The following is a 27,151-nucleotide window of genomic DNA, read 5'->3' on the forward strand; positions in this document are numbered from 1 at the left end:
CTGCAGCTCCACACAAAGGCTGCCTTACTGATCTTTGAGGGGCCCTATTCTCTCCCTAGTTACCCTTTTGGATTCTCCTTAACTCTATCTGCCAAAGCTGCCTCATGTCCCCTTTTTGCCCTCCTGATTTCTCTCTTAAGTATATTCCTACTGCCTTTATACTCTTCTAAGGATTCACTTGATCTATCCTGTCTATACCTGGCATATGCTTCCTTCTTTTTCTTAACCAAACCCTCAATTTCTTTAGTCATCCAGCATTCCCAGCCTTCCCTTTCACCCTAGCAGGAATATACTGTCTCTGCACTCTCGTTATCTCGTTTCTGAAGGTTTCCCATTTTCCAGCCGTCCCTTTACCTGCAAACATCTGCGCCATGTTAGGGACAAACAGATGTATAAGAAATGGTGACTACCAAATGTCATGCAGGAGTCCCCAGAATCCCTGCTCATAAATTGTTTTCCATTCTAGACGTCTGTGAGAGCAATGAATCCTTGAAGAAATGCAGCAAGAACCAAGGCTGTGGTACTACAGATAGCCCAGCTGCTCAGGAGTGGATGAAGATAAGTGAAAGGGTAATACTGATAAGTGATTCTTTAGTTAAAGGAACAAATGGCATTTCTATAATCATCAAACCGACAACCTGACCTAGACTTCCCTCATAGATGCGATGGTCATGAAGGCACAACAACATCTCTTCTTCCTCAGGTGGCCCTGAAAATTTAATATGTTCGTTACCAACTTTTAAAGGTGAGCCATTGAAAGCATACTGTCTGGGTGCATAATGGCCTGGTATGGCAACTGCTCTGCTCAGACCATAAGAAACTACAGAAGGTTGTGTGCACAGCCCAGACCATCATGGAAGCCAACCTGCCATTCATGGACTCCATTTACATGTCTTGTCGCTGCAGAAAGGCTGCCAACATCATCAAAGACCCATCCCACCCCAGTAATGCTCTTCTACAACCTCTTCCGTCAGGCAGAAGGTACAGAAGCTTGAACACACGCACCAGCAGGTTCAGGAACAGCTTCTTCCTGGCAATAGACTCTCTTTTAAGGTGAAGGGTGGAAGGTATAGGGGAGATGTCAGGGGTGGGTTCTTTACCCAGAGAGTGGTGGGGGCATGGAATGCGCTGCCCGTGGGAGTGGTCGAATCGGAATCATTGGCGACCTTTAAGCGGCATTTGGATAGGTACATGGATGGGTACTTAATCTAGGTTAGAAGTTCGGCACAACATCGTGGGCCGAAGGGCCTGTTCTGTGCTGTATTGTTCTATGTTCTATGTTCTAATTTCCAATAATGCTGATCTTGCTAATGTTGATCTTGCCTAGTGCACGCCCTGTGTGATGAAACTTGAATGCCTCTATCTAAGTTTTTTTCACTCTATGATCTGCAAGTCCTTGCTTACTATGTACTGCTCATAAACAAAGCTTTTCACTTTACTTAGGTACATGTGACAATAAATAAATAAAATAAAATCACAGTAGAGAAAATCTTGACACATTTTCCTGCATCGCCTATCTGGGGCACTAAAAAAAACACAGCGCTACCTTGACCAAGTTAACCAGCATGCAGTAGGAGTTTAAATGTAATGGATTAAAATGATTAACAACCATAGTCAGAAATCAGAAAACATGGTTACAGATTCAACTACACAAGATAACATAACATAACATAACACAATACTCCGGAAAGGTGATTCAATCAAGAAGTCACTTGACCAAATTATCCACAGAGTTAGTTAGTAAAAAGCATGTGACCAGAAACATGTAAAAGGGCAATTCATTTGCAAATGTGAGATTTTATGTCCAATGAAGTGTCACCCGTGCTCTCAGGGCTTTTCTCATTGTTTCCCTCAAGTGTTTACTGCAAAGACAGAATTTGACCTAATACACAGCTTGGCTTTAACTATGTACTCGCAGAGAAAATTCTGTAAAGTCTTGGCAAGTACTTCCACTGTTGGTAAATGCATATTAGCACGAGTTCATGCATAATGAGGTAAGCAATGTGAATTATTTTGTCAAAGCTCACTGAGAGAAATCCTCCAAAAAACTCTCTGAAATTGACATTGGTCTGCTACATATTACACAACAATACATTGCAGGATCAGTAGCAACTGTTACAGAAAAGGGGAAGTCTGGGGAAGGAGATGACGAAGCAGAGGAAGGAGAGCTACATCAGTGCCTTGAAATCAAACTCAACGATTCCTCTACTCTCCGGGCGGTCCGAAACCTGTTGATCTTCCAGCTGAAGGAGTTGACCGCGACTGAGTGTTGCAGACTGGAACATTCCAAGGTCCAGGACTATGTGTTGAGGGATGCGCTGAAGACTGGGCAGCTGCCGCCAAGGCGCGGTGGGGAAAGACCACTGTGTAACATCTGCCTGCCTAAGAAGAACCGAGGGCCCACACAGTCATTTGGGCTCCGCTGACGCCTCAGCTAAATATATGGCTATATGATTGATAGGTGTACAGACCTGTATATATGAATGATAAATTCTGATCTCTGTATGCAAATGTTTACATATATATGGCATGACCAACTGTACAGACCATCAAATTATGTTATAATAAAGTATATTTTTGAAATTTAAAAAAAATATAAGGTGTTCCATGTATGCTTTCAGCAGAAATGGTTGATGATTGTTGTTCCTCCAGTATAAATCCTTAAATTGATCATGGACAGAACCTCCAATCTGTGAGGACCTGGCTGCAAATTACTGCATCTTGGCTACTGCCAAGCCAGTCTGGCCAAGCTGACTTTCTGACACAATGGTACTGGCTGCGGAGGTTGTGAGGTATCCGTGCGGTAAATGTTGCAAGTGAATGTTCATCTTCAAAAGGAAATTAAAACTGTAGTTGCTATATCCTGCCTTTGACAGGCGACTTTGGGAACTGCATCTCTCTCCTTTAAATCCTTGTATATCTTTGTCTAATTTAAAAAAAAAATTAAAATACATCTTATGGGCCATGTTTTGGTCACATCTAATTAGTGCAACATATCTCACTGCCCATTCTTTTTTGTTTTGATGTTTTGTAAAGTAGGAACATTTTTATATGCTAAAGATGCACAAAACTGCTCATTGTTCTGATTCAGATGTTTCAGTGTCAGACAAGAAGAGAGTAACAGATTGTGAACACTTGTAGTTTGACCTTCTGAGGAATGAGACTGATGATTATATTATAGAATAGCCAGTAAATATGGAAGTGGATGAATGTTGTAAAATTACTCATTGATATGAAGAATGAACCAAGTGGGAGCGAGCCTAGAGAAACCTTATAATATAAAATAAATCAATTGACAAATCATTAGCTCCAATAGAGACAATCTCACTTCCTCAGGTTTTTACTTATTGTTAGAGTATTAGGATAGTTGTTTTTTTAAAAATATTTTTCTTTTAGTCTTTTAACATTCTCTCTTAATTTCATTTTCTTTTATTTTGTTGTCTGTGATTTTATAATTAATTCAATTTTCTAATTTATACTTCCTGCTTTAGATTCTACATGTCTCATTAAGAGTTCTTCAATCTGATTAGTTTGAAAGATCTGTGGAGGTTTTCCTTCTTTGCACAAGTTCCAGAACTCACGTCAAGAGCATCAAGCTAAAATTTATCTTGAATTACCATAAATTGCTATATAAATGCACAAGAAATGTCACTGGCAACTCTAAGTATAATGACCAACAAGTGTCATTTGTTTGCCACTAATAACAAAATCTGAACCATAAAAGATCTATGTCATAGCTTTGAAAACAAAAAAAACTGAAAACTGCATTTTCTGAGGCAGAAAGTTAAAATCAAAGTTGTCCCTGTCACAAAACACACCAAATTCAAAGGTCACTTTCAAAGTGCTAATAATATGTAAAATAAGAAAACAAATGTTCATCAACAAACCTTTTAATTCTGGGGCAATAGTACATTTTTGTTAATTTAGATTTCTTTCCAACGTTCAACATTTAGGATCTTACAAAATTATGAACATAGCAATCCCAATATGTGCGCAAAGTTTGCTGCATTTATGTTTGAAACATTAAGCATGAGAACCACGTTTCTTCATTACATTTACTGACAGTTCCAGTGACAAGACTCTTTAATCAGTGTGGCACCATCCATCAAAGTACAGTGGTGATGACATTTAATGCCTTTGTCATCATTCTGGAATAATTAACAATACAAATGTATGCTGCACTACAGTAGTTACTATGTGTTATAATTCAAAATACATTCTATTCAACTTTAATGAAGACAATATGCAATATTCCACATTCATGCTTAGCCAAAATGAAAATGGAAACATATTCTTTGAATTTTACTGATGAAAGAATTAACATTCTAAACACAGTTTACTGCAACATACTGTCAAATTCAGAGTACATAAGATTGTTGTTAAAGGTTTTTACAGATGCAGACATATTAAATATTAGAATGAATAAAAATACAAGCAACACATGGTGACTTTTAAAATATCACCTCTGGTTTGAATTATAAGTAGGGTGACTGGTCTCTTCTAAGACATTCAGCAATATGCACTGTCATGAAATGCATGCCATGTTTTTAATACTATAAGCTCATTTTATTATTTTATCTGGTTTTCCCCATTGCAGCATAAGGTTTACAGTGACAAATAATTTAAATGTTTTAAGAGTGACTGAGCTCCTATTTTCCACTGCAAAATAAGTACATTTACTTTCCATTGGTACTGATATGATTAAAAAAACAAATAGGTATAAGTTGCAGTCACTCTGGTGACATCTACATTTGTATGGACTTGCAACTATCTGGCCGCGTTGAAGAGTAGGTGTGGGGGCCGTATCACAGGGGAGGGCTTTTAATTTTCCCTGCTGAGAAATAACAGTGTCCAGTTTAAATGAAGCAAATCTATTCCCTTTTTTGATCATGCCAACCTACATATTTAATACTACTGGCTTTAGCAGTGTGTAAGGCACCTGCCAGCCCAGGTGCGAATCTCATGCATAAATATACATTGAGATTCTATGACATCAATAGGATCCTGTGGCATTTTAATCGAGCAGGGAAACCATTGCACATTACATATCAGGCTGAAACAGCAGCTGATGGGAAGGTGAGAGAAACCCTCCTGGCCAGTACAATATTTGTTATATAGAGCCAGAATATCTCCATTAGTACCCTCCAAAAAAAAGTTATAGCATCATCTGCTTAGGATCTCTTCCACTTGCCTTCCTGAAACATCCCACTGAGAATTCCTCCTTGTTACTTACTTGGAAACCAATTGAATGCCAAAGACAGCTAGAATGTCCCACCTGGTCCACTGCCAGCATTTTAATAAGGACCAGGAGACTAAATCTGAAACATAGGCTAAAAAACGTACTTCTTTTTTCCCTCTCTCTACCACCCTGTCTGTCTGAAAGTCATTCTGGTTTAAAATTGACCCCTTGGATGCTAATTAGGTCTAGCATTATTCCCATTATTGTTTCAGAGGATTGGACAGTGACAACATGCTCCAGTGTCATCTGATCAAGTCTTCACCTTAAGATGCATTCAAGACGGAGTTGAAGTTTTTTTTTAAAATCAACCTGCTCGGACATCTCAATTCAGCGGGAATTGAACCCTGGCCTTCTGAGGCCAAGACGTAAAGACACTACCACCATACCACAAGATCCTTCAGACTCAGTTGAACATTGTGCTAGCTATTTGGAGACACCTGAACTACAGCACTATGATTCATCGCAAACTTCCTTAACTGTTAATTGTTGAATAGCTAGTCATTTTCCAATTTTATTTTGTAATTATCTGCAATGATTGAATAATGACTATTTCTAACTTGTTGAAGAGATGTCAAGAATGGGTTAGGTGTGCTTGAGATGCAGAGGTAGTGTCCCTACCCCTGAACTAGGAAATCTAATTTCAAATGTCACCTGCTCCAGAGGTGTGTAATGATGTCTCTGAACAGGTTGATTAAAAGATATAAAATAACGATGTTTTTGAGTAAGTATAGTGAAATAATAAAGCATGAGTTATACACCCTACTAACAAAATATTTAAAACATCATACAGTGTCATATTAATAAATTCTTAAGTTATTGCTTTGATAATCTCAATTACAGACATTAAAAAAAGCAAATGATAAAAATTTTGGAAACCATTGCCAATTTGCAAACTATTACACCATTTGTTACATTAGCAGCCATCTTTGCTGTTGCTGTGTAACAGCTTATCAAGTGATCCTTTTGAAAATGCAGCCAACAACAGCAGTGAAGCATTCAATTCCACATTCCGATTTTGTTCAGTCTTTTGCACTTAATCCTCTTTACCAACTTTTTGTAAACAATTATGTATTGCTGATACATCAGGAAAACTTTAGAAATTATTTTCATACTGTATTGCCAGACAAATCTGTATGAATAAATTTCTTAGAAAGAAGCCCAGATGCCTATCATCATTCTGGAATCAAGAACCATTCAAAATGTTTATGTTCTAAACCAAAGGTGGGGAACCTTTTCATGTTGGAAGGCCGGATTATGTTAGTTGTAATCTAATAAGGCAGCATTCAAGAAACTTCAATTGTATATTCTTCAAAATTCATTTTTTTTTAATTGTGGCCGTCAGTCTGTGAAGATTATTTCGTTGAATTTTCTTTTACTCTGTGGTATTTTAAGTACATTCATTTTAAGATTAAAATAAAAATAATAAAGGACAAAAAAACATATTAATAAAAAATAAAAGATTTGTTCTGCAAAATTTGGATTCATTCAAAAGGCTACACACAATGGCCTAGAAGGCCTTAAGCCGCAGGTTCCCTGCCCCTGGTCTAAACTATACTGCTTACCCATCTGAATTCAACATTTTCCATCTCTGCTAAAACACAACTGCTGAATCATTTGGATCAATCACAAAAGTATATTGGAGAATTTTACTAAATGGTTAGGTTAATGATATTATCTGGCTACCAGATATGATAAGCACCAGATGCAGCTAATGTGCTGTCTATTTACCTATAGACAGAGTCATTAGATGATGGCTTGGTCTTTCAGACAAATGTAAGGTTTAGGCATGACATGAGTTTGGCATGGATGCACAGCACAACACTACCATAGCTGAACACAAACCACCAGTAAACTTAAAGTCTCAACGTAAGGGTCACAAGGATGACTGCTGGTATACTTTTGCAGAATGACTTCCTCTTCTAAGACTGTAGTTATGGGGAGGGTCTCCATTGAATGGAATGATACCTAGCACAGTGAAAGATGATTGGCATTAATAATTTCGGTCCCAGGACATCACTGGAGTTCCTTGGGATATTATCCTCAGCTCAATTGCTTCTGAAGTAACTCCACAGAAGCCGGTATCTCATCACCAAATTACTTTTATTTACACATGCACAATACATGGACTCTAATCAACTAGCTCAGAACCAGTCCCTAGAATGATGAGAATCTCTGAGACTCCTGTTTATATCTTTCAGCCATAACTCCTTGATTGGCCCAGGTTAACAAACTAATCATGAATCACATTCTTAATGAGGTCTACATGACTCTTGTTTCAATCACTACAGCCTCCATCAGAACTCGTTGGATGTTCAATGATGATCACACAATATTCAGAACTATTTATGACTGCTCAGACTTTGAAGTGGTCCACATCCATAGGCAACCACATTAGGAGAACATTAGACTTGGCCTAACTAATGGCATGCAATACTTATGCAACAAGACTGCCTAGCAATGACCATCTCCAAAAGGTCTAATCAACTCATCTTTGTATTCAATGGTGTTAGCGCCACTGAACCCCGAATAACATCATTCTGGGGCTTACAATTTACAATAAACTGAACTGGATCAACCATATAAATACTGAAGTTAGAAGATCAGGCCAGAGACTGGGAATTGTGTGGTGAATAACTCACATCTAGATCCACAATGGCTGTCCATAACCTATAAGACATAAATCAACTGTGTGATGGAGTGCAGCTTCAATAAAACTCAAGGACATTGACGCTAATCTCACACCATTCTGATTTGCATCAGTATCACTCTCACTGGGTCAAAAACCTGGAACTCCCTTCCTAATAGAACTGTTTATACACCCCAAGGTCAAGAAAGTGGTTCACAACTAACTTCTAAAGGGCAATTAATAATAGGCAACAAATGCTGGCCAAGACAGTGACTCCCACCTCAAGTGCAAGAATTGCTGGCTTTCAGGTCAAGTAGAGGTAGCTTTACTCCAGTTAGTATTATTTCAAACTGCTCAACCCAGTTCTTTTTCTAATTTACTCAGCAGATGTGAGCTTCACTGACTGGGCAGTGGTATATCTTTCTCCAGTTGTCCATCTTGATGAACGTAATATTATATTAAAAAATAAAGAACAATAAATCAGTAGCCTGTCAGGCTTTGTAATGTTTAACAGTAACAAATTAGTTCCTTCCTAATTATTTTTAAAAATCAAATTCATAATTTGTACTATTTGACCACAACCATGAAAATTATTGACAGATTTGCATATTGTTGGTCCAGGCAGAAGACTAATCTCTGATCATTCCTGGCTAATGTTTAGGTCTGTATTGCCACACTCAACATGTCTCTATATCTATGAAAGTGCAAAACAAAAATCAAAATAACTATCTAGTTTGCAAACTCAGATGCCTACAGTACTGCTCCAGAACTGGAGTTCCATAGTCATTTCTATAAAAGAATATCAAATTGAAAAGTCACAAAAGTCATCATACTTATTTAGTTCATCTCTATGGTAAAGTTCCTGTGGTGACAGCTCACTGCAGCTGCACTGCACGTTTTCCAGAGATTATATAAACATTGGATGGACCGCCTTACCTAAACCCAACAGGGGTACCATACTTCTACTGACTTTTTTCTCATTTTTCATGTAATTTGAGCATGTGATTCTAGTGTAAACAGTGTTATGCTAAGATTATTCAATGTGAACTGGACCTAAAATCTAGAGTCACACTCGGGCCACATTATGTGCAAGTCATTACTGATTTTACAATTATGAATTTTTAAATACAACGTAACATCCATAACTTGGCAGACAGGATGACAAGTATACAGTGGTCTGAACATTTTTACTGCAATAGTTCTGATGATGTGAAGATAACACCATGTGGAAATTCCAAAGGGTGAGTAATGTTCCAGCTATTTAGTTAATTATTGAAGCCATTATTTAAAACAATCTAAAAATATTGAAAGTTTCAAACACTTCCTTTCTTCCCAAATCTGTATTATCCAAAAAACTGATACTACAGATGAATGCAACTGAAAACAGTATAATTAAGAAATTAATAATGGACCAATCCATACCAGTCATGCAATATGTAATTCTAAGATTTAATACTCCTATGATTGCAGAGCCATTTTAGCAGCTGATGTTACTCTCCACTGAACACTAAACTGTGAATTCATTCACTCAAAGCTGAGCTTAAGAGGCAATTACTACAACAGTGAAGTAAGTAATCTATCTTCCATTTTTAATTGTTTTCTAGCACATGATGTGCTGTCTTGTATGGAGGTGAGAGAAACACATGTCTGAGATCCAATAAAAATAAGAATAAGATTTGTTTTCATATCATTTATTATGACTGTCACAAAAGTTCAATTTACTTCCTATACTGATGTGATTTCTAGCAGCTGTGCTTAACAATGCTGTTTATTATTATCCCAAACATCAGTATTATTCCAAACATCAGTGATCAGTTATAAAAAGAAAAGGTTATGCAGCATCCACATGGACAAAGAAAGAGATATTACTTCAGATCATTAAGCTTTCATCAGAACTGACAGAAGTTAGAGATGTAATATGTTTTGAGCAAGGAGTGGGTGGGACAAGGACTAAAAGAAGGTGTGAAGGACAGGAGAGACTGACTGGCAAAAATGTTAATCCTCCATGTCAAAAACGTAAAGGAGATGGTGGTAAGAAAAGAAATAAGAGAAGACTCCAATCTGCTTCTGGCAGAAACTTGGTACTGGTGGTTTTACTAATTTTTTTTTTCTTTTTCTTTCTTTTTAAAACCTCTGACACTCCTGTTTTTTTTTAAACCCCCCATACTACCACCTAACTGCGGTAGTGCTTATTTTTTCCCCAGCACCCATGCTGTGTGTGTGCAGGTGTGAGACGCAGTGAGAGACACAAGGTGTACCAACCTTTATTCAATTTCCACCAGCAGGGTGGTTCTACTAATTTTTTTTTTCTTTTTTTTTATTAACCCCCACACTACCACCTAAGTGCGGTAGTGCTTATTTTTTCCCCAGCACCCATGGTGTGTGTGTGCAGGTGTGAGACGCAGTGAGAGACACAAGGTGTACCAACCTTTATTCAATTTCCACCAGCAGGGTGGTTCAACTAATTTTTTTTTTCTTAAAATTGATTGGCTGAATTTAGATTAGATTACTTACAGTGTGGAAACAGGCCCTTCGGCCCAACAAGTCCACACCGCCCCGCCGAAGCGCAACCCACCCATACCCCTACATTTACCCCTTTTACCTAACACTACGGGCAATTTAGCATGGCCAATTCACCATACCTGCACATCTTTGGACTGTGGGATGAAACCAGAGCACCCGGAGGAAACCCACGCAGACACGGGGAGAACGTGCAAACTCCACACAGTGAGTCACCTGAGGCGGGAATTGAACCCGGGTCTCTGGCGCTGTGAGGCAGCAGTGCTAACCACTGTGCCACCGTGCCGCCCGTGGTTCAACTAATTATTTTTTTTTAATACTACGGGCAACTTAGCGTGGCCAATTCACCTGACCTGCACATCTTTGGACTGTGGGAGGAAACCGGAGCACCTGGAGTAAACCCACGCAGACACGGGGAGAATATGCAAACTCCACACAGTCAGTCACCTGAGGCGGGAATTGAACCCAGGTCCCTGGTGCTGTGAGGCATCAGTGCTAACCACTGAGCCACCGTGCCGCCCGTGGTTCAACTAATAATGGATACCTGCTGCCTTCTGATTGGTTGATAGTTTGCTGGAAGCAATTTATACTCTAATAGGTACTTAATACAAAGGAAGACCCAATGCTGTCTAAATATTGCTTTCTTTCCTTGTAATTATGTTGGAAGAAAAGATCACAGGGATCTATTGCCAACATTAAATTCTGCCCAAAATGTTTTTCTAATAGTTGTGAAACTCATAAACATTGATGATCAGAGGAAACCAAAACCAGAAATTGCTGGGAAAGCTCAGGAGGTCTAGCAGCATCCGTGGAGAGAAATCACAGTTAACATTTTGGGTTCAGTGGCTCTTTCTCAGAAGTGTAAAAAGAATCGAGATAGTGGGCAGCTTCAGAATCTTGCTGTTGTGGTCAAATGGGAGTCAGAAACATCCAGTACATGGGCAACAGACAATTAGCTTTGACTATCCCTGAATTGGCCAATTAATGGCTTATGGGTGGGTATGCCATCAAAGTAAACTTAATGGGTTAGCTCAAGAAGCTGGGGGCTTTTGAGCAGGCTGCATCTCCAGGCAGCTGAGGGAAGTACCTTCTCTCCAATCTTTTTAACATTAGATTAGACAATGACCTCAGCAAAAGGCAGCCTCTGATTGCAGCTAAAACCAGGTAGTCAGGACGACCCAGCAAGTCTACCTGGAATGATGCACCCTACTCCACCCAGGTCATCTACTGGTAGGCTGGTTCCAGGTGTTTCACTGTTCCCTGGCACTTCCAGGAACCTAGCGATTGAGCAGAAAGTTCCAGTCAGACTCCTCTAATAGACCTTAATAGCCCTCTACTGAGATAAGTTGCTGTACCACCATACCACCTCATGGAAATTTAAAGACCTGTCAGTCTCAGCAAAGGGGACAACTAAACTATTGGATTGCTTCAAAAACCAATCTGGTTCACAAATGTTCTTTAGGGGAGTTAAACTGGCACCTTTAACTGGTATGGCCAAAATGTGATCGCAGATCCGATCAATGTAGTTTACTCTTACCTATCCTCTGAAATGGCTTTATAAGCCAGTCAGTTCAAAAGCAATTAGGGATAGGCAATGAATAAGTTTATAAGTTAGCTCACTGAGCTTGAAGGTCTATTTTCAGACATTTCATCGCCATATTAGGTCACATCATCAGTCAGAGTCTCGGGTGCAATTCACCAGAAAACAAACCTTCAAGCTCAGTAAGCTAACTTACAGACTTATCATCAACCTGAACTACAATACTTCTCAAAAATCGCTAATAGGCAATGAATGCTGCCCTTGCCAGCATCAGCTACATCCTATGAAGTAATTAAGAATGAAATGGGTTATTCCCATAATGCTTACAATGGGCATTTCAGCGATAGTATTCATCTTGAATGTCAAGGGATTTTTGTCTTAATGGAGATGTTCATTGCCTGGCACTTGCGTGGCATGAGTGTTCAGACATCAGTCCTACTAGGATATGTTGGTGTGTTTGACAATGGGGGTTAGAAAGGTATTCCCTATCTCCCCCCCAAACCACCTGATTTTTTTTGCATATCCCTCGAGATTGTATAGCTGTTGGTGACTGAGAAATATTGGGAACATTTTACTCATTTGCACTCTAGCCAAACCTGATAATATCTTGACCATCATTTTTATATGCAGAAATACTAAGAATTCAGTGTATTATCTTTATTTTAAAAATATAGGTGCATTATTTTTCCCTTTAACCTAATTTACCTTTTGGCCATTCAATTTTTTTGACGTCTTTACACCTGAAACTTTAATCTCTACAAAACATAGGAAAACAGAAAATAGACGGAGTAGGCCATTCTGCCTTCAAGCTTGCTCTGCTGTTCAATGTGAACATGGCTGATCATCCATCTCAGTAGTCAGTTCCTGCTTTCTCCAAAATCCTTTGATCCTTTTAGCCTTAGAAAATCTCTATACTTCACAGGTGTTATCTGACCACTTAAATGTTTCCAAAGCTCTGTTCTTGTTTGGGATTCCCAAATATTGCAATTTTACTGCTTTTTTTATAGTCAATTAAGTTACTCACCTCTAAACTGAGAAGTTCAATCCTTGCAAATGTTGATTTCCTCCCCATCTCAGTTGAAAATAGATTGCTTGCGAGAAGATTATGATCAGTAGGTTTGAGTGCAGCAGCTAAGGTCACTTCATAGAATTCCCGAATATCTACAAAAATAAAATAAAATAAATCATTAAAACTTTTTAAAAATCTTAAAGTCCAATGATCTCACCTGCAGCTTTTTCCATTAAACTCTTACTATCCCTAAAGTGATGATTATCTACATAGCTTGTCCCGGTGGTGAATTTTGTGCTAAACTTGCATTGAATTGCATCCTACCAATCAACACAGCTCCTCATAAAACCAAATGAATTTTTTTTTCAGTGCACACTGAATACAGATTCACAGTAGACTCCTTATGTTATTTGTATCTTCTTTAGACAATCTTCTGTTTTAAGAATAGGATGGAGGGTGTTTTGGTGCAGGTGAGATGAAAAAATCAAGAGGTGCAGAAGCTGGAAAGATATTGCTTCTCTGTAAGAATTTGGTTCACATCATTTCAGGTCTACAGGTGAGAAGATGTGGGAATTAGATTAGATTAGATTACTTACAGTGTGGAAACAGGCCCTTCGGCCCAACAAGTCCACACCGACCCGCCGAAGCGCAACCCACCCATACCCCTACATTTACCCCTTACCTAACACTGTGGGCAATTTAGCATGGCCAATCCACCTAACCTGCACATCTTTGGGTTGTGGGAGGAAACCGGAGCACCCGGAGGAAACCCACGCAGACACGGGGAGAATGTGCAAACTCCACACAGTCAGTCGCCTGAGGCGGGAATGAATTAGCAGTCATTGGTCAAAGGTTGCCTTTGTGCTAGTACAGATGACATCTACAACAATCCCCCTCATCCTGCTTTTCATGTGTTTCAGAGTGAAACTGGTTTTTAAAATTAGAAAGGTTTAAGTCATTTAAATAAGTTTAGGAACTTGAGAAAAACCTTATGCTGACATTGAGGCATTTAGAATGCATTTAGAAATACTTGCATTTTTTTACCAGCTCTCATTCTCATGCTAAATATAGACTTCACCTCTTGATTGTTGCTTCCACAGCAACTGCCAATAGCATTCTGATATCCATGTCAGATAAGAAACTGCATTAGAACATGGCAAGTTGTGGGGAAGGATTAGGGGTATTGATTGTTAAAAGGGAATGTGAGGAGCCTGAAAGCTGATGGAGTTGACATGGGCAGCAGTACAAAATGCTACATGATGGTTTGGTGTTGGGGAGGAATGAGTGAAGAATCTTGATTTCAGATGGAGCCTGGAACTCACTCATTAGAACATGACCTGGAAAGTGTGCTATCTTCAACCAGATTTCAAACTTCAACTGCACAATAAGGAAGAAACATTCCTATCAACACATGCACTTGAAGTGAAGTAAGAATTAGTGATTTTGGTCTACTGTGGTATCATGTATATGTTTCTGCTGTGAGGCTGGCTTTGGACAGTAGATGAGTTTTGACTATCATCCATACTTGAATGAGTCTGTACTACCTTGCTCAGCGTAAAGCTATAATGAACCTTTGCCTCCATAAAAGTGTGCACTCATGAGTGATCATATCCTCAAAACACACAGGATGGCCATAAATATGGAACATGAGTGGAGGCAAGAACCTATTACAAGTTGCTCAAATTATCTGAGGACACATTGATTTCCATATTGAAGTGCTGTGTCTTGGCTGTACCTAGGAACCTAAGAGTTGAAGGATCTCTAAAATATAAAGCTATCCAGGATGCTTCTCTAAGATGAGAATTTTTTTTAATTTCAAAAATATACTTTATTCATAAAATACTTTAATGGTCTGTACAGTTGGACATGCCATACATATGTAAACATTCCATTTGTTTGCATACCGAAACAGAGTAATCATTCCTATTTACAGGTTGATACAATTACATTTTTAGCTGAGGTGTCAGCAGAGCCCAAATGACTACACGGGCCTCCTGTTTGTCTTTAGGCAGGCAGATGTTACACGGTGGTCTTTCCCCACCGCGCCTTGGCAGCAGCTGCCCCAAGCTTCAGCGCGTCCCTCAACACATAGTCCTGGACCTTGGAATGTACCAATCTGCAACAATCAAGAGATGAAGTCTATAGTTAGCATGGGCATTTTGTACTGCTGCCCATGTCAACTCAGTCGGGGTCAACTCCTTCAGCTGGAGGATCAACAGGTTTTGGACCGCCCAGAGAGCGTCCTTCACCGAGTTGATGATCCTCCAGGCACAGTTGATGTTCGTCTCGGTGTGCGTCCCAGGGAACAGGCCGTAGAGCATGGAGTCTCGCTTCACGGCGCTGCTCGGGACGAACCTCGACAAACACCACTGCATTCCTCTCCAGACTTCTTCTGCGTAGGCACATTCCAGAAGGAGGTGTGTGACAGTCTCGTTCCCACCCCGCAGCCGCTTCGAGAGTAGCGTGCGGTGCGGCTGAGAGTCCGGGCGTGCATAAAGGATCTCACAGGCAGAGCCCTTCTCACCACCAGCCAAGCCATGTCTTGGTGCTTGTTGGAAAGTTCTGGTGATGAGGCATTCTGCCAAATGACTTTGACAGTCTGCTCAGGGAACCGCTCGATAGGATCCGCCCTCTCCTTTTCCCGAAGGGTTTCAAGGACACTACGTGCTGACCACTTCCTGATGGACTTGTGGTCAAAGGTGTTTTTCTTCATAAATTTCTCCACGAAGGACAGGTGATACGGAACGATCCAACTACTCAGAGCGTTCAGCGGCAGCAAGGCCAGGCCCATCCTTCGCAACACCGGGGACAGGTAGAACCTGAGTACGTAGTGACACTTGGTGTTTGCGTACCGGGGATCCACGCACAGCTTGATGCAGCCACACACAAAGGTGGCCATCAGGGTAAGAGTGGCATTAGGTGTATTTTTTCCCCCGTTGCCCAGATCTTTGTACAGCGAGTCTCTTCAGACCCGGTCCATCTTTGACCTCCATATAAACTGGAAGATGGCCCGGGTGACTGCAGCGGCACAGGTTCTGGAAATAGGCCAGACCTGTGCCACGTATAATAGCAATGACAGTGCCTCACACCTGACGACCAGGTTTTTTCCTGCGATGGAGAGCGACCGTAGCTTCCATCTGCCCAGTTTCTGCCTCACTTTGCTGATACACTCCTCCCAAGACTTGGTGCACGCCCCAGCCCCCCCGAACCAAATACCCAGCACCTTCAGGTGGTCGGTCCTGACGGTGAAGGGGATCGAGGATTGATCGGCCTAGTTCCCGAAGAGCATGGCCTCGCTCTTGCCTCGGTTTACCTTGGCCCCCGAGGCCGGTTCGAACTGGTCACATATGCACATGAGTCTGCGCACAGACAGTGGATCCGAGCAGAAGACGGTGACATCATCCATGTACAGGGAGGCCTTAACCTGCAGGCCCCCGCTGCCAGGAATAGTCACCCCTCTCAGGCTCGCATCCTTCCTGATGGACTCGGCAAATGGCTCTATGCAGCACACAAACAAGGCAGGAGAGAGAGGGCAGCCCTGCCTGACTCCAGATCTGACTGGGAAGCTATCTGATTCCCACCCATTGATTTGAGACTGCACTGACAATATTGGTGTAGAGCAGTCTGATCCAATTGCAGATTCCCTCCCCAAAGCCCATTTTGGAGAGAACATCTCTCATGTACCTGTGGTTTGGTCAGGGTGAATCACCGACTCCAGAGCAGACCTGACCCGGTTGGCGATTACCTTTGACAGAATTTTGTAATCTGCATTCAACAGTGAGATTGGTCTCCAATTTTTGAGTTCCTCCCTCTCCCCCTTCCGCTTGTAGATGAGGGTGATGATGCCTTTCCTCATGGATTCACTCATGGTACCTGCCCGAAACATACTGACATACACCTCCAGCAGGTCCTGGCCAATCAAGTCCCACAGAGCGGAATAGAGCTCGACCGGTAAGCCGTCGCTTCCGGGAGTTTTATTCTTTTCGAAGGACTCGAGAGTCTTGGTCAACTCGTCCAGAGATAGCGGCTGGTCCAGCCTCTCGCGTGTTCTGTTGTCTAAGACCTCCGTGATAGAGGACAGGAACGACTGGGAGGCCGCGCTGTCGGTCGGCTTCACATCATACAGACTGGCATAGAAGGATTTACTGATCCTCATGACGTCAGCCTGAGATGACGTTATTGAACCATCTTCTTCCTTCAGGCTGCTGAGCACAGAGTTCTCTTTGTCACCTTCTGAAAGAAGAAAAGCGAGCACGTCTCGTCCTGCTCCACCGAGCGGACCCTGGAACAGAAGATTATCTTGGAGGCCTGCGAAGCAAAGAGCGAGGCATGCTGGCCCTTCACCTCCTTGAGGTCCTCCGTGACATCCACCCCCATCGTCTGCAGCAGGAGCAGGTTCTGCATACTTTCCTGGAGCTGGGAAAGTTTTCCCCGCCTCTCTCTCTCCTCCTGAACACATTTGAGGATGAAGAACCTCTTGATGTTCCCTTTTACTGTTTCCCACCAGTCCGCTGGGGACTCAAAGAGGGGCTTCACGCTTCTCCAACCTGCGTAGTCCCTCTTGAGCTCCTCAATGTTTCCCGGGGTCAACAGCTTTGTGTTCAGCTTCCACGTTCCTTACCAGCCCGCTGCTCGTCCTGTAGGTGACAGTCGGCCAGCAGGAGGCAGTGGTCAGAGAAGAACACCGGCTTGACATCGGTGGATCTGACCAAGAGCATTCGGGACACAAACAGGTAATCTATCCTTGAGCGGATAGACCAGGTAATCTATCCTTGAGCGGATAGACCCATCTGCCCGTGACCAGGTGTATCTACGCTGCGCTCCTTCTGCAGAGGTGCTGAAGACGTCGTGCAGCTTGGCATCTTTTACCGTGTCCATCAGGCCTCTGGATGTGGCGTCCAGTTTACTGTCCCCCCCCGCCAGATTGTCCATCTGCATCAATGATACAGTTGAAGTCTCCAGCCAGAATGACCAGCCTGGACATAGCCAGCAACAGTGGAAGCTGCTGCAGGACGGCCAACCGTTCACTCTTACCCACTGGGGCGTACACATTAATCAGTCTCAGGGGAGCATTCCTGTACATGACGTCGGCGACGAGGAGGCGCCCGCCCACCACCTCCTTAACCTCGGAGATGGTGAAGTTGCCTCCTCGAAACAGGATACCCAGGCCGGAGGCGCGGCTATCGTTGCCCCCCCGACCAAACTGACGGCCCATGGGCCCAAAGCTCGGCCATCTCCTGTAGCTACTGAGGTGTGGTATCCCACACTCCTGCAGAAACAGGACATCGGCTTTAACGTTGGCCAGGAAGGCCATCATAGAAACACATCGCGTACCCTAATTGATGCTACACACATTGATGCTGGCAATTTTTAACCCCATTTTAACATTTTACGAGGTTAACAGTGTCCATTTGCTGCTGGTCTTGCCTCTCTGGGGTAGCTGTGTGCATCCCCATGGTGACGGCAAACTGCTGGACCCTCCCAGGGCTGAGGTATCAGTCCGGCTCCACGCTGGAGCCATTTCCCCGCTCTGGTGTCTTCGGGTCGAGCCCAGGGTCCACATAGTCCAGTTCTCCATCTGACAGCGGGGCTGTCACAGGACCGCTGCTCCCAGTTATCTGGAGCTGTGGGCCGGTGGGTACCTCTTGGTTCTCACCAGGTGGGGGGAGGCCTTTACCCATCCCCTCAGAGGGATCATCATTTCCTACTTGGGCGGTGCTGCCCTCCTTTTTCCCCGCGGCGCTCTGTCTCTTCCTCTGGTGACGACCGTCCTTGCGCCCGTCCTCACCGTTGGAAGAGCTGCCTGTATCCTCGTCGTGTAGGTGTGGCTTCCCCCTTCCCTGGGTGGCTTTGGGAGGTTTCCTCTTCCTGCTTTTGACAGTAATCCAATCCTCTGCCTCCTTTGATCCCTCCTTTTCCATTTCCTCCGTCTGTCTTGAGAAATGCCTCACTGATTTAGCTTCCATCCTTCTTGGGATGTACAAAATTGCTCAATTCTGGCCTGGTAGTCAGGTAACCTACTTACCTTTGTGTCATTAGCAAAACTGGCATCCAAACCTTCTACCCCTCCATCCAAGCCATGTATGTAAACATAAAAAGTTGACATCTTAGTACCAATACATCACACACCAATTCTTATTTCCTGCCAAAATGAAAAAGGCTCATGTATGCAAGTGTTATGCTTCCTGCTAGCCAGCCAATCACTTATTCCCACAAATATGCCACCAACTACACCATTAACCATTATTTTCAGAAATGGCTTCTGATGTGACACTTTCTCAAACACCTTCTGGAAAGCTAAGCACAGTATATTCACTGGTTATCCTTTATGCTCAGTCAATACTGCCTCAAAGAACTCTAATCAATTGGTTCAACATGATTTCCCTTTCACAAAATGCTAATGATCTGCCTGATTACCTTGAAGTTATCCAAATATTCCAGCTTTAACATGTTTAAGAATAGCTTCTACCGTTTTCACAATGACAGATGAAGAGCTAACTGGCCTGTTGTTTCCTGCTATCTGCTTCCCTCCCTTTTGAATAATGATGCCACATATGCTATTTTTCAATTTAAAGAGTCTTTCCTCAAATCAGGGAAGTTTTGGCAAATTATATCCAATTTGCAATTACTTTTAAGACCCTGGGTCAAAATTAATCAGGATCCAGGCAGTTGTTAGCTGATAGCTCCAACATTTTATTCTATACCATTTCTGTGGTGACTAATTTTTGTGTGTCACTCTCCTTTCAATTTCCATACTTAAACTGCTTCTGAGATGCTACTTGCATCCACTATAATGAATACCATTGCAAAATATCTGTTCAATTAATTTGCATGGATGTTATAAGCTTGCAGGTAGGTGCAAAGTGAACAATCAATAAAAGAATAAGCGAATGATCACTTAAAAGAGTAAGCAAACAGAGTTTGAATTGCACTCTGGTCCAATCTGGGAGCTAGGTGGCTGCCCTGCAGTAGTGTCCTTACAGTGGCAGCTCAATTCTAGTTGTTCGTGTACTCTGCAATGAAAGTCTCTGCTTCCTAAACATCCTGCAAGTGGATCAGAGAGGTGTCAAGACTTTGACAAATGTTGAATGCCATCTGCAAGAGGTTTCATGCAGTATGTGACCATAGATTATGTCCTAAAATGCTGTTAAGTGCTGAGCAAAATGAAAACTCCTTGCAGCCAGCAGTGAGCATTCTCGATGTCTAGTTTGCATAATGCATTTGGGAAGATAGAAATTTGAATATTAATGACATGAGTTGAGGGAATCAATAAGGCATTTAACAAGCTATAATCCTTCTTTGCAAATTGCTTTTGTCTAGTGAGAAATTTGCCTTACTGCTTGGCAAATACATAAAAGATGGAGTGAGATAGGCTTTGCCAAACATCTTAAATGATTTTGCCACAAATTTCATTATGGCCGACATTGCTCAGGCCTCCTAAGATTCTGTCCAATCTTTAGATTTACTATTTTAATTTTTTGCAACTTCTAATCTCATTTGTTGGCTTAATACCCTATCTCTTCCTGGTAGAATCTGTTTATCATTCCCATTTTAAATTTATTTTTCTTTGGTCTTGGCTCCATTCCTTCATTTACCACACCATTTTATATTTAATCTCCTTCCCTCACTATTTAGTTTAAAATCCTCTCTATCTCCATAGTTATGTGGCTCATAACAATGCTGGTCCCACACGGTGAGGTGGAGACTATCACAATAGTTCAGATTCCACTTTTCCCATGACTGATGCCAGTATCCCATGAACAGGAACCCACTTTCAGGTCAGTTCTGAAGGGGAGTCATATTGGATTTGAAATGATACTGTGGCTTTAAGAGGTGTATTTGTTTTGACGTCCTTTTTTATAAAGAAAAATTGAGGCAAAGGTGAGGAACAGTCTGCTCGAAGCCATTAAAGTAAACAGCTGTTGGGGCCTTGGGCTTTTCGTAAAAGTTGAAACAATAGAAGTGGCCTGAATTGGTGGGGTTCCAGAAGACTGAAGGATAGCAAATGCTGTTCTCTTGTTCAAGAAGGGGAGGAGTGACAACCCTGGTAATTATAGACCTGTCAGCCTAACTTCAGTTGTGGGCAAAGTGTTGGGAAAGTTTATAAAAGATAGGATTTGTAACCATCTAGAAAGGGATAAGTTGATTAGCAATAGTTAACACAGTTTTGTGAATGGTAGGTCTTGCCTCACAAACCTTATTGAATTCTTTGAGAAGGTGACCAAACAGGTGGTTGAGGCTAAAGCGGTTGATGTGGTGTATATGGGTTTCAGTAAGGCGTTTGATAAGATTCCCCACAATAGGGTATTGCACAAAATATTGAGGTATGGGGTTGAGGGTGATTTAATGGTTTGGATCAGAAATTGGCTAGCTGAAAGAATTTGGGTGGAATTTTGGTAGTTGGTGGGAAATATTCATCCTGGAGTTCAACTACTAGTGGTGCACCTCAAGGATCTGTTTTGGGTCGATTGTTTGTCATTTTTATAAATGACCTGGATGAGGGCATAGAGGGATGGGTTAGTAAATTTGTAGATGACACTAAGATTGATAGAGTTGTGAATAGTGACAATGGATATGGTAGGTTACAGAAAAACATAGATAAGCTGCAGAGCTGGGCTGAGAGATGGCAAATGGACTTTAATGCGGAAAATTGTGAGGTAATTCACTTTGGAAGGAGAAACAGGAATGCAGAGTACTGGGCTAATGGTAAGATTCGTGGTAATGTAGACGATCGGAGAGATCTCGGTATCCAGGTACATAGATCCTTGAAAGTTGCTACCCAGTTTGATGGGGTTACTAAATAGGCCTATGGTGTGTTAGCTTTAATTGGCAGAGGGACTGAGTTTCAGAACCATGAGATCATGCTGCAGCTTTGGAGTATTGGAATGCAGTTCTGGTCACCGCATTGTGGAAAGGATGTGGAGCTTTGGAAAGGGTTCAGAGGGGATTTATTAGGATGTGGCCTGCTATGGAGAGAAGGTGTTACGAGGAAAAGCTGAGGGACTTGAGGCTGTTTTTGTTAGAGAGAAGAAGGTTGAGAGGTGACTTAATTGAGACATACAAGATAATCAGAGTGTTAGATAGGTTGGACAGTGAGAACCTTTTTACTTGTATGGCGAGGGGTGATAGATATAGGACAGATGTTAGAGGTAGTTTCTTTACTCAGAGAGTAGTAGGGGCGTGGAACGCACTGCCTGCAACTGTAGTAGACTCGCCAACATTAAGGGCATTTAAATGGTCATTGGATAGGCATATGGATGAGAATGCAATAGTGTAGGTTACATGTGCTTCAGATTGGTTCCACAGGTCAGCGCAACATTGTGGACCGAAGGGCTTGTACTCTGCTGTAATGTTCTATGTTAAACACCCACAGAACCAGGAATTTTAGGTTTATCTTTCTGCAGTTGCTCGAGTCTTGAAGCTGGGTGTGGAAGTTCTTATTCCTACCTCTGTTAAGGCTAAAAGCTGGGATTCTTTCCTTGCTGCTAGAGTTGCAAGTGAGAAAATCTATTTTACTGTATCTGCCAAGGGTCTATTTGTGGGATGTTACTGTATTGGAACAGTTAATGAGATATATATAGTTAATCATTTTGGTAGAGTTACAATTAAGCCAATTTTAAAAAATTTTATTATTGCAAATCTTGCACTCACCTTTTAAATAACAAAAATGTCTAAACTATCGTTTTAGTATATTTTGAGGTGGTTTGGTCTGGTCCATAATTTATTCAAAGATTAACTCTGTGTCTTCCTACACCCGCCTTTCTTTTTAGGTGGCGGAGCATGGCTGCGAATGTGTTTTTTTAAATGACTGAACATTTCAACTCGCCCTCCAACTCTGCCAAGGACATGTAGGTCCTGGGCCTCCTCCACCACGACTCCCTCACTACCTGACACCTGGAGGAAGAACGCCTCATCTTCCGTCTCGGAACCCTTCAACCCCAGGGTATCAATGTGGACTTCATCAGTTTCCTCATTTCCCCTCTCCCCACCTTCCCCCAGTTCCAAATTTGCAGCTCAGCACCACTCTCATGATCTGTCCCATCTGTCAATCTTCCTTCCCACCTATTCGCTCCATCCTCCTTTCTGACCTATCACCTTTACCCCTTCCTCCATTCACCTATTGCACTCTCAACTACCTTCTCCCCAGCCCCACCCCCTCCCATTTATCTCTCCACCCCGAGGCTTCCAGCCTCATTCCTAATGAAGAGCTCCTGCCCGAAACGTCGATTTTCCTGTTCCTTGGATGCTGCCTGACCTGCTGTGCGTTTCCAGCACCACTCTAATCTAGAATCAGCGCTGTGTTGCCGGGAACCCAACCACCTCCCCCTGGAGCTTCCATGTCCCCTCTCACCTTGCCAGAAGTCACACAACACCAGGTTATGGATGACCTATGATCCAATTAATTGAGGTAGAAAGATGTAATTACAAGAAATTTAAAAGTTAGATGGTGCTAGAAACAAACCAAATGCCTGGAATAACATGATAGGTATAAGAGTCACATGACCAGGATCTAACCAAAGTAATAAGTACCCCAAAATTGTTTCAACTAATTAAGATAGAAAGATCATAAGTTATCAAGGTAATTGTGTCAAAACAGAGCAGTACGGAAGATTTTACAAACACAGAACAATATGGTGGGGTGACATGTAGTGCGACATGAACTCAAGATCACAACTGAGGCCGCCTAGTGGACACAGAACTTGGCTATCAGTTTCTGCTCGGTGATTCTGCATTGTTGTGTATCTCGAAGGCTACCTTTGAGTACACTTACCCGAAGACCTGAGGCTCAATGTCCTTGATCACTGAAGTGTTCCCCAACTGGGAGGGAATATTCTTGCTTGAAACAGAGGGTGAGAAACAGAAAGTGAGAAACCAGGTGTCAGAAACAGAGGGTGTGATACTTAGGGTGAGAAACAGACGTTGACAAACAGAGGGTGACAAACAGAGGGTGTGACACTGAGTGCCTGAAGCAGAGAACCTGAAACAAAGTACCTGAAACTGAGGGTGGCAAACACATTGCCTGAGCAGAGGGTGATAAACAGAGTTTGAGAAATAGTGGATAAGAAATAGAGTGCCTGAAACAGTAGGTGGGAAACAGTGGGTGAGAACATGGGGTGAGAAACATGTGGTGAAAAATAGAGTGCCTGAAACAGTGTGTCTGAATCAAAGAGTGAGAAACACAGTGTATGAAACAGAGGATGAGAAACAGAAGGTGAGAAACAGAAGGTGAGAAACACAGGTTCAGAAACAGAGTGCAGAAACAGAGGTTTAGAAATGGAGGGCTTGCAACAGAGGGTGAGAAATAGAATGCCTGAAACAATGGGTGAGAAAGAGTGGCTGAGAAACATGGGGTGAAAAATAGAGTACCTGAAACAGTGTGTCTGAAACAATGGTTGAGAAATAGAATGCATGAAATAGAGGATGAGAAACAGAGAGTGAGAAATAGAGGGTTAGAAACAGATGGTGAGAAACAGAATGTCTGAAACAAAGGGTGAGAAACAAGGGGTAAGAATCAGAGTGCCAGGAACAGAGGGTGTGAAACAGAGTGCCTGAAAGAGAGGGTGAGAAACAGAGTACCTGGAATACAGAGTGAGAAACAACGGGAGAGAAATACAGTGCCTAAAACAGGGTGAGAAACAGAGGTTGAGAAACAGAGTGTGAGAAACAGAGTGTCTGAAGGAAAGGGTGAGAAAAAAAGGGTAAGAATCAGAGTGCCTGAAACAGAGGGTGTATAACAGAGGTTGAGAAACAGATGGTGAGAAAAAGAGTGCATTAAACAGAGTGTCTGGAACAGAGGGTGAGAAACAGAGCACGTGAAACAGAGTGCTTGAAACAGAGAGTGAGAAACGGAACGTAAGATATAGAGTACCTGAAACAAAGTGCATGAAACTGAGTACCTGAACAGAGTGTGATAAACAGAGCATGAGAAACAAAGTACCTGAAACTAGGGTGAGAAACTGGGGGTGAGAAATGCGGGTGAGAAAGAGAGGGTGTGAAACATTGTGAGAAACAACGCATGAGAAACAGAGGGTGACAAACAGAGTGCCTGAAATGAGGCTGAGAAACATGGGATGAGAAGCAGAATGCCTGAAACAGAGGTTGAGGAACAGAGGTTGAGAAACAGATGGTGAGAAAAAGAGTGCATTAAACAGAGTGTCTGGAACAGAGGGTGAGAAACAGAGCATGATAAACAGAGCATGTGAAACAGAGTGCCTGAAACAGAGAATGAGAAACAGAGTGTGTGATACAGAGGGTGAGAAATAGGTTGAGAAACAGAGCATGAGAAACAAAGTGCCTGAAACTAGGGTGAGAAACAGGGGGTGAGAAATGCTGGGTGAGAAAGAGAGGGTGTGAAACAGTGTGAGACACACTGCATGAGAAACAGAGGGTGACAGAGTGCCTGAAATGACGCTGAGAAACATGGGATGAGAAGCAGAATGCCTGAAACAGAGGTTGAGAAACAGAGGTGGAAAAACAGAGCATGAGAAGCAGAGTGCCTGAAACAGTGGGTGAGAAACACGTTGAGAAATACAGGGTGAGAAACAGAGTGTCTGAAACAAAGGGTGAGAAACAGAGTACGTGAAACAGACGGTCAGATACAGAGTGCTGAAACAGAAGATGTGAAATGCAGGGTGTGAAACAGAGTGCATGAAATAGAGTGCCTTGAAGCAGAGTGCCCGAAACAGAGGGTGAAAAATACAGGGTGAGAAACAGTGGATGAGAAACACAGGGTGAGAAACAGAGTGTCTAAAGGAAAGGGTGAGAACAAAAAGGGGTAAGAATCAGAGTGCCTGAAACAGAGGGTGTATAACAGAGGTTGAAAAACAGATGGTGAGAAAAAGAGTGCACTAAACAGAGTGCCTGGAACAGAGGGTGAGAAACAGAGCATGAGAAACAGAGCGTGTGAAACAGAGTGCCTGAAACAGTGGGTGAGAAAGAGAGGGTGAGAAAGAGAGGGTGAGAAACAGGTTGAGAAATACAGGATGAGAAACAGAGTATCTGAAACAAAGGGTGAGAAACAGAATGCATGAAGCAGAGGGTGAGATACAGAGTGCTTAAACAGAAGATGAGAAACGCAGGGTGTGAAACAGAGCGCCTAAAACAGAGGGTGAAAAACAGAGTGCGTGAAACAGAGGATAAGAAACGGAGTGCTTGCAACACAGGGTGAGAAACAGAGTGTGTGAAATAGACTGCCTGAAATGGGGGGTGAGAAACAGAGCATGAGAAAACAAGTGCTGAAACAGATGGTGAGAAACAGGGTGCTGAAGGAGAATGAGAAACGGAGTGTTTGATACGGAGTGCCTGAAACAGAGGATAAGAAACAGAGTGCCTGAAACAGAAAGTGAAAAACCAGGTGTGAGAAACAGAGTGCCTGGAACAGAGGGTGAGAGACAGAGCATGAGAAGCGCAGTGCCTGAAACGGATGGTGAGAAACAGAGTGTGTGAAACTGAGGGTGAGAAATGGGTTGAGAAACAGAGCATGAGAAACAAAATGCCTGAAACTAGGGTGAGAAACAGGGGGTGAGAAATGCTGGGTGAGAAAGAGAGGGTGTGAAACAGTGTGACAAACAACGCATGAGAAACAGAGCATGAAAAACAAAGTGCCTGAAATGACGCTGAGAAACATGGGATGAGAAGCAGAATGCCTGAAACAGAGGTTGAGGAACAGAGGTTGAGAAACAGATGGTGAGAAAAAGAGTGCATTAAACAGAGTGTCTGGAACAGAGGGTGAGAAACAGAGCACGTGAAACAGAGTGCTTGAAACAGAGAGTGAGAAACGGAACGTAAGATATAGAGTACCTGAAACAAAGTGCATGAAACTGAGTACCTGAACAGAGTGTGATAAACAGAGCATGAGAAACAAAGTACCTGAAACTAGGGTGAGAAACTGGGGGTGAGAAATGCGGGTGAGAAAGAGAGGGTGTGAAACATTGTGAGAAACAACGCATGAGAAACAGAGGGTGACAAACAGAGTGCCTGAAATGAGGCTGAGAAACATGGGATGAGAAGCAGAAAGCCTGAAGCAGAGGTTGAGGACCAGAGGTTGAGAAACAGATGGTGAGAAAAAGAGTGCATTAAACAGAGTGTCTGGAACAGAGGGTGAGAAACAGAGCACGTGAAACAGAGTGCTTGAAACAGAGAGTGAGAAACGGAACGTAAGATATAGAGTACCTGAAACAAAGTGCATGAAACTGAGTACCTGAACAGAGTGTGATA

At 42.3% G+C, this 27,151-nt stretch overlaps 1 protein-coding gene across 1 annotated transcript in view; it reads right to left on the bottom strand.

The window, feature by feature from the left end:
* dlg3 (discs, large homolog 3 (Drosophila)) overlaps positions 1-27,151 on the bottom strand; it is a 539,119-nt gene that overhangs the window by 435,250 nt on the left and 76,718 nt on the right. Inside the window, exon 3 of the mRNA XM_043704756.1 lies at positions 12,950-13,086. Coding sequence (XP_043560691.1) covers positions 12,950-13,086 — 137 coding nt within the window. The remainder of the gene's footprint in view (positions 1-12,949; positions 13,087-27,151) is intronic.

Source organism: Chiloscyllium plagiosum, chromosome 15 (genome assembly GCF_004010195.1).
Source record: "Chiloscyllium plagiosum isolate BGI_BamShark_2017 chromosome 15, ASM401019v2, whole genome shotgun sequence".
Taxonomy (NCBI): Eukaryota; Metazoa; Chordata; class Chondrichthyes; order Orectolobiformes; family Hemiscylliidae; genus Chiloscyllium; species Chiloscyllium plagiosum.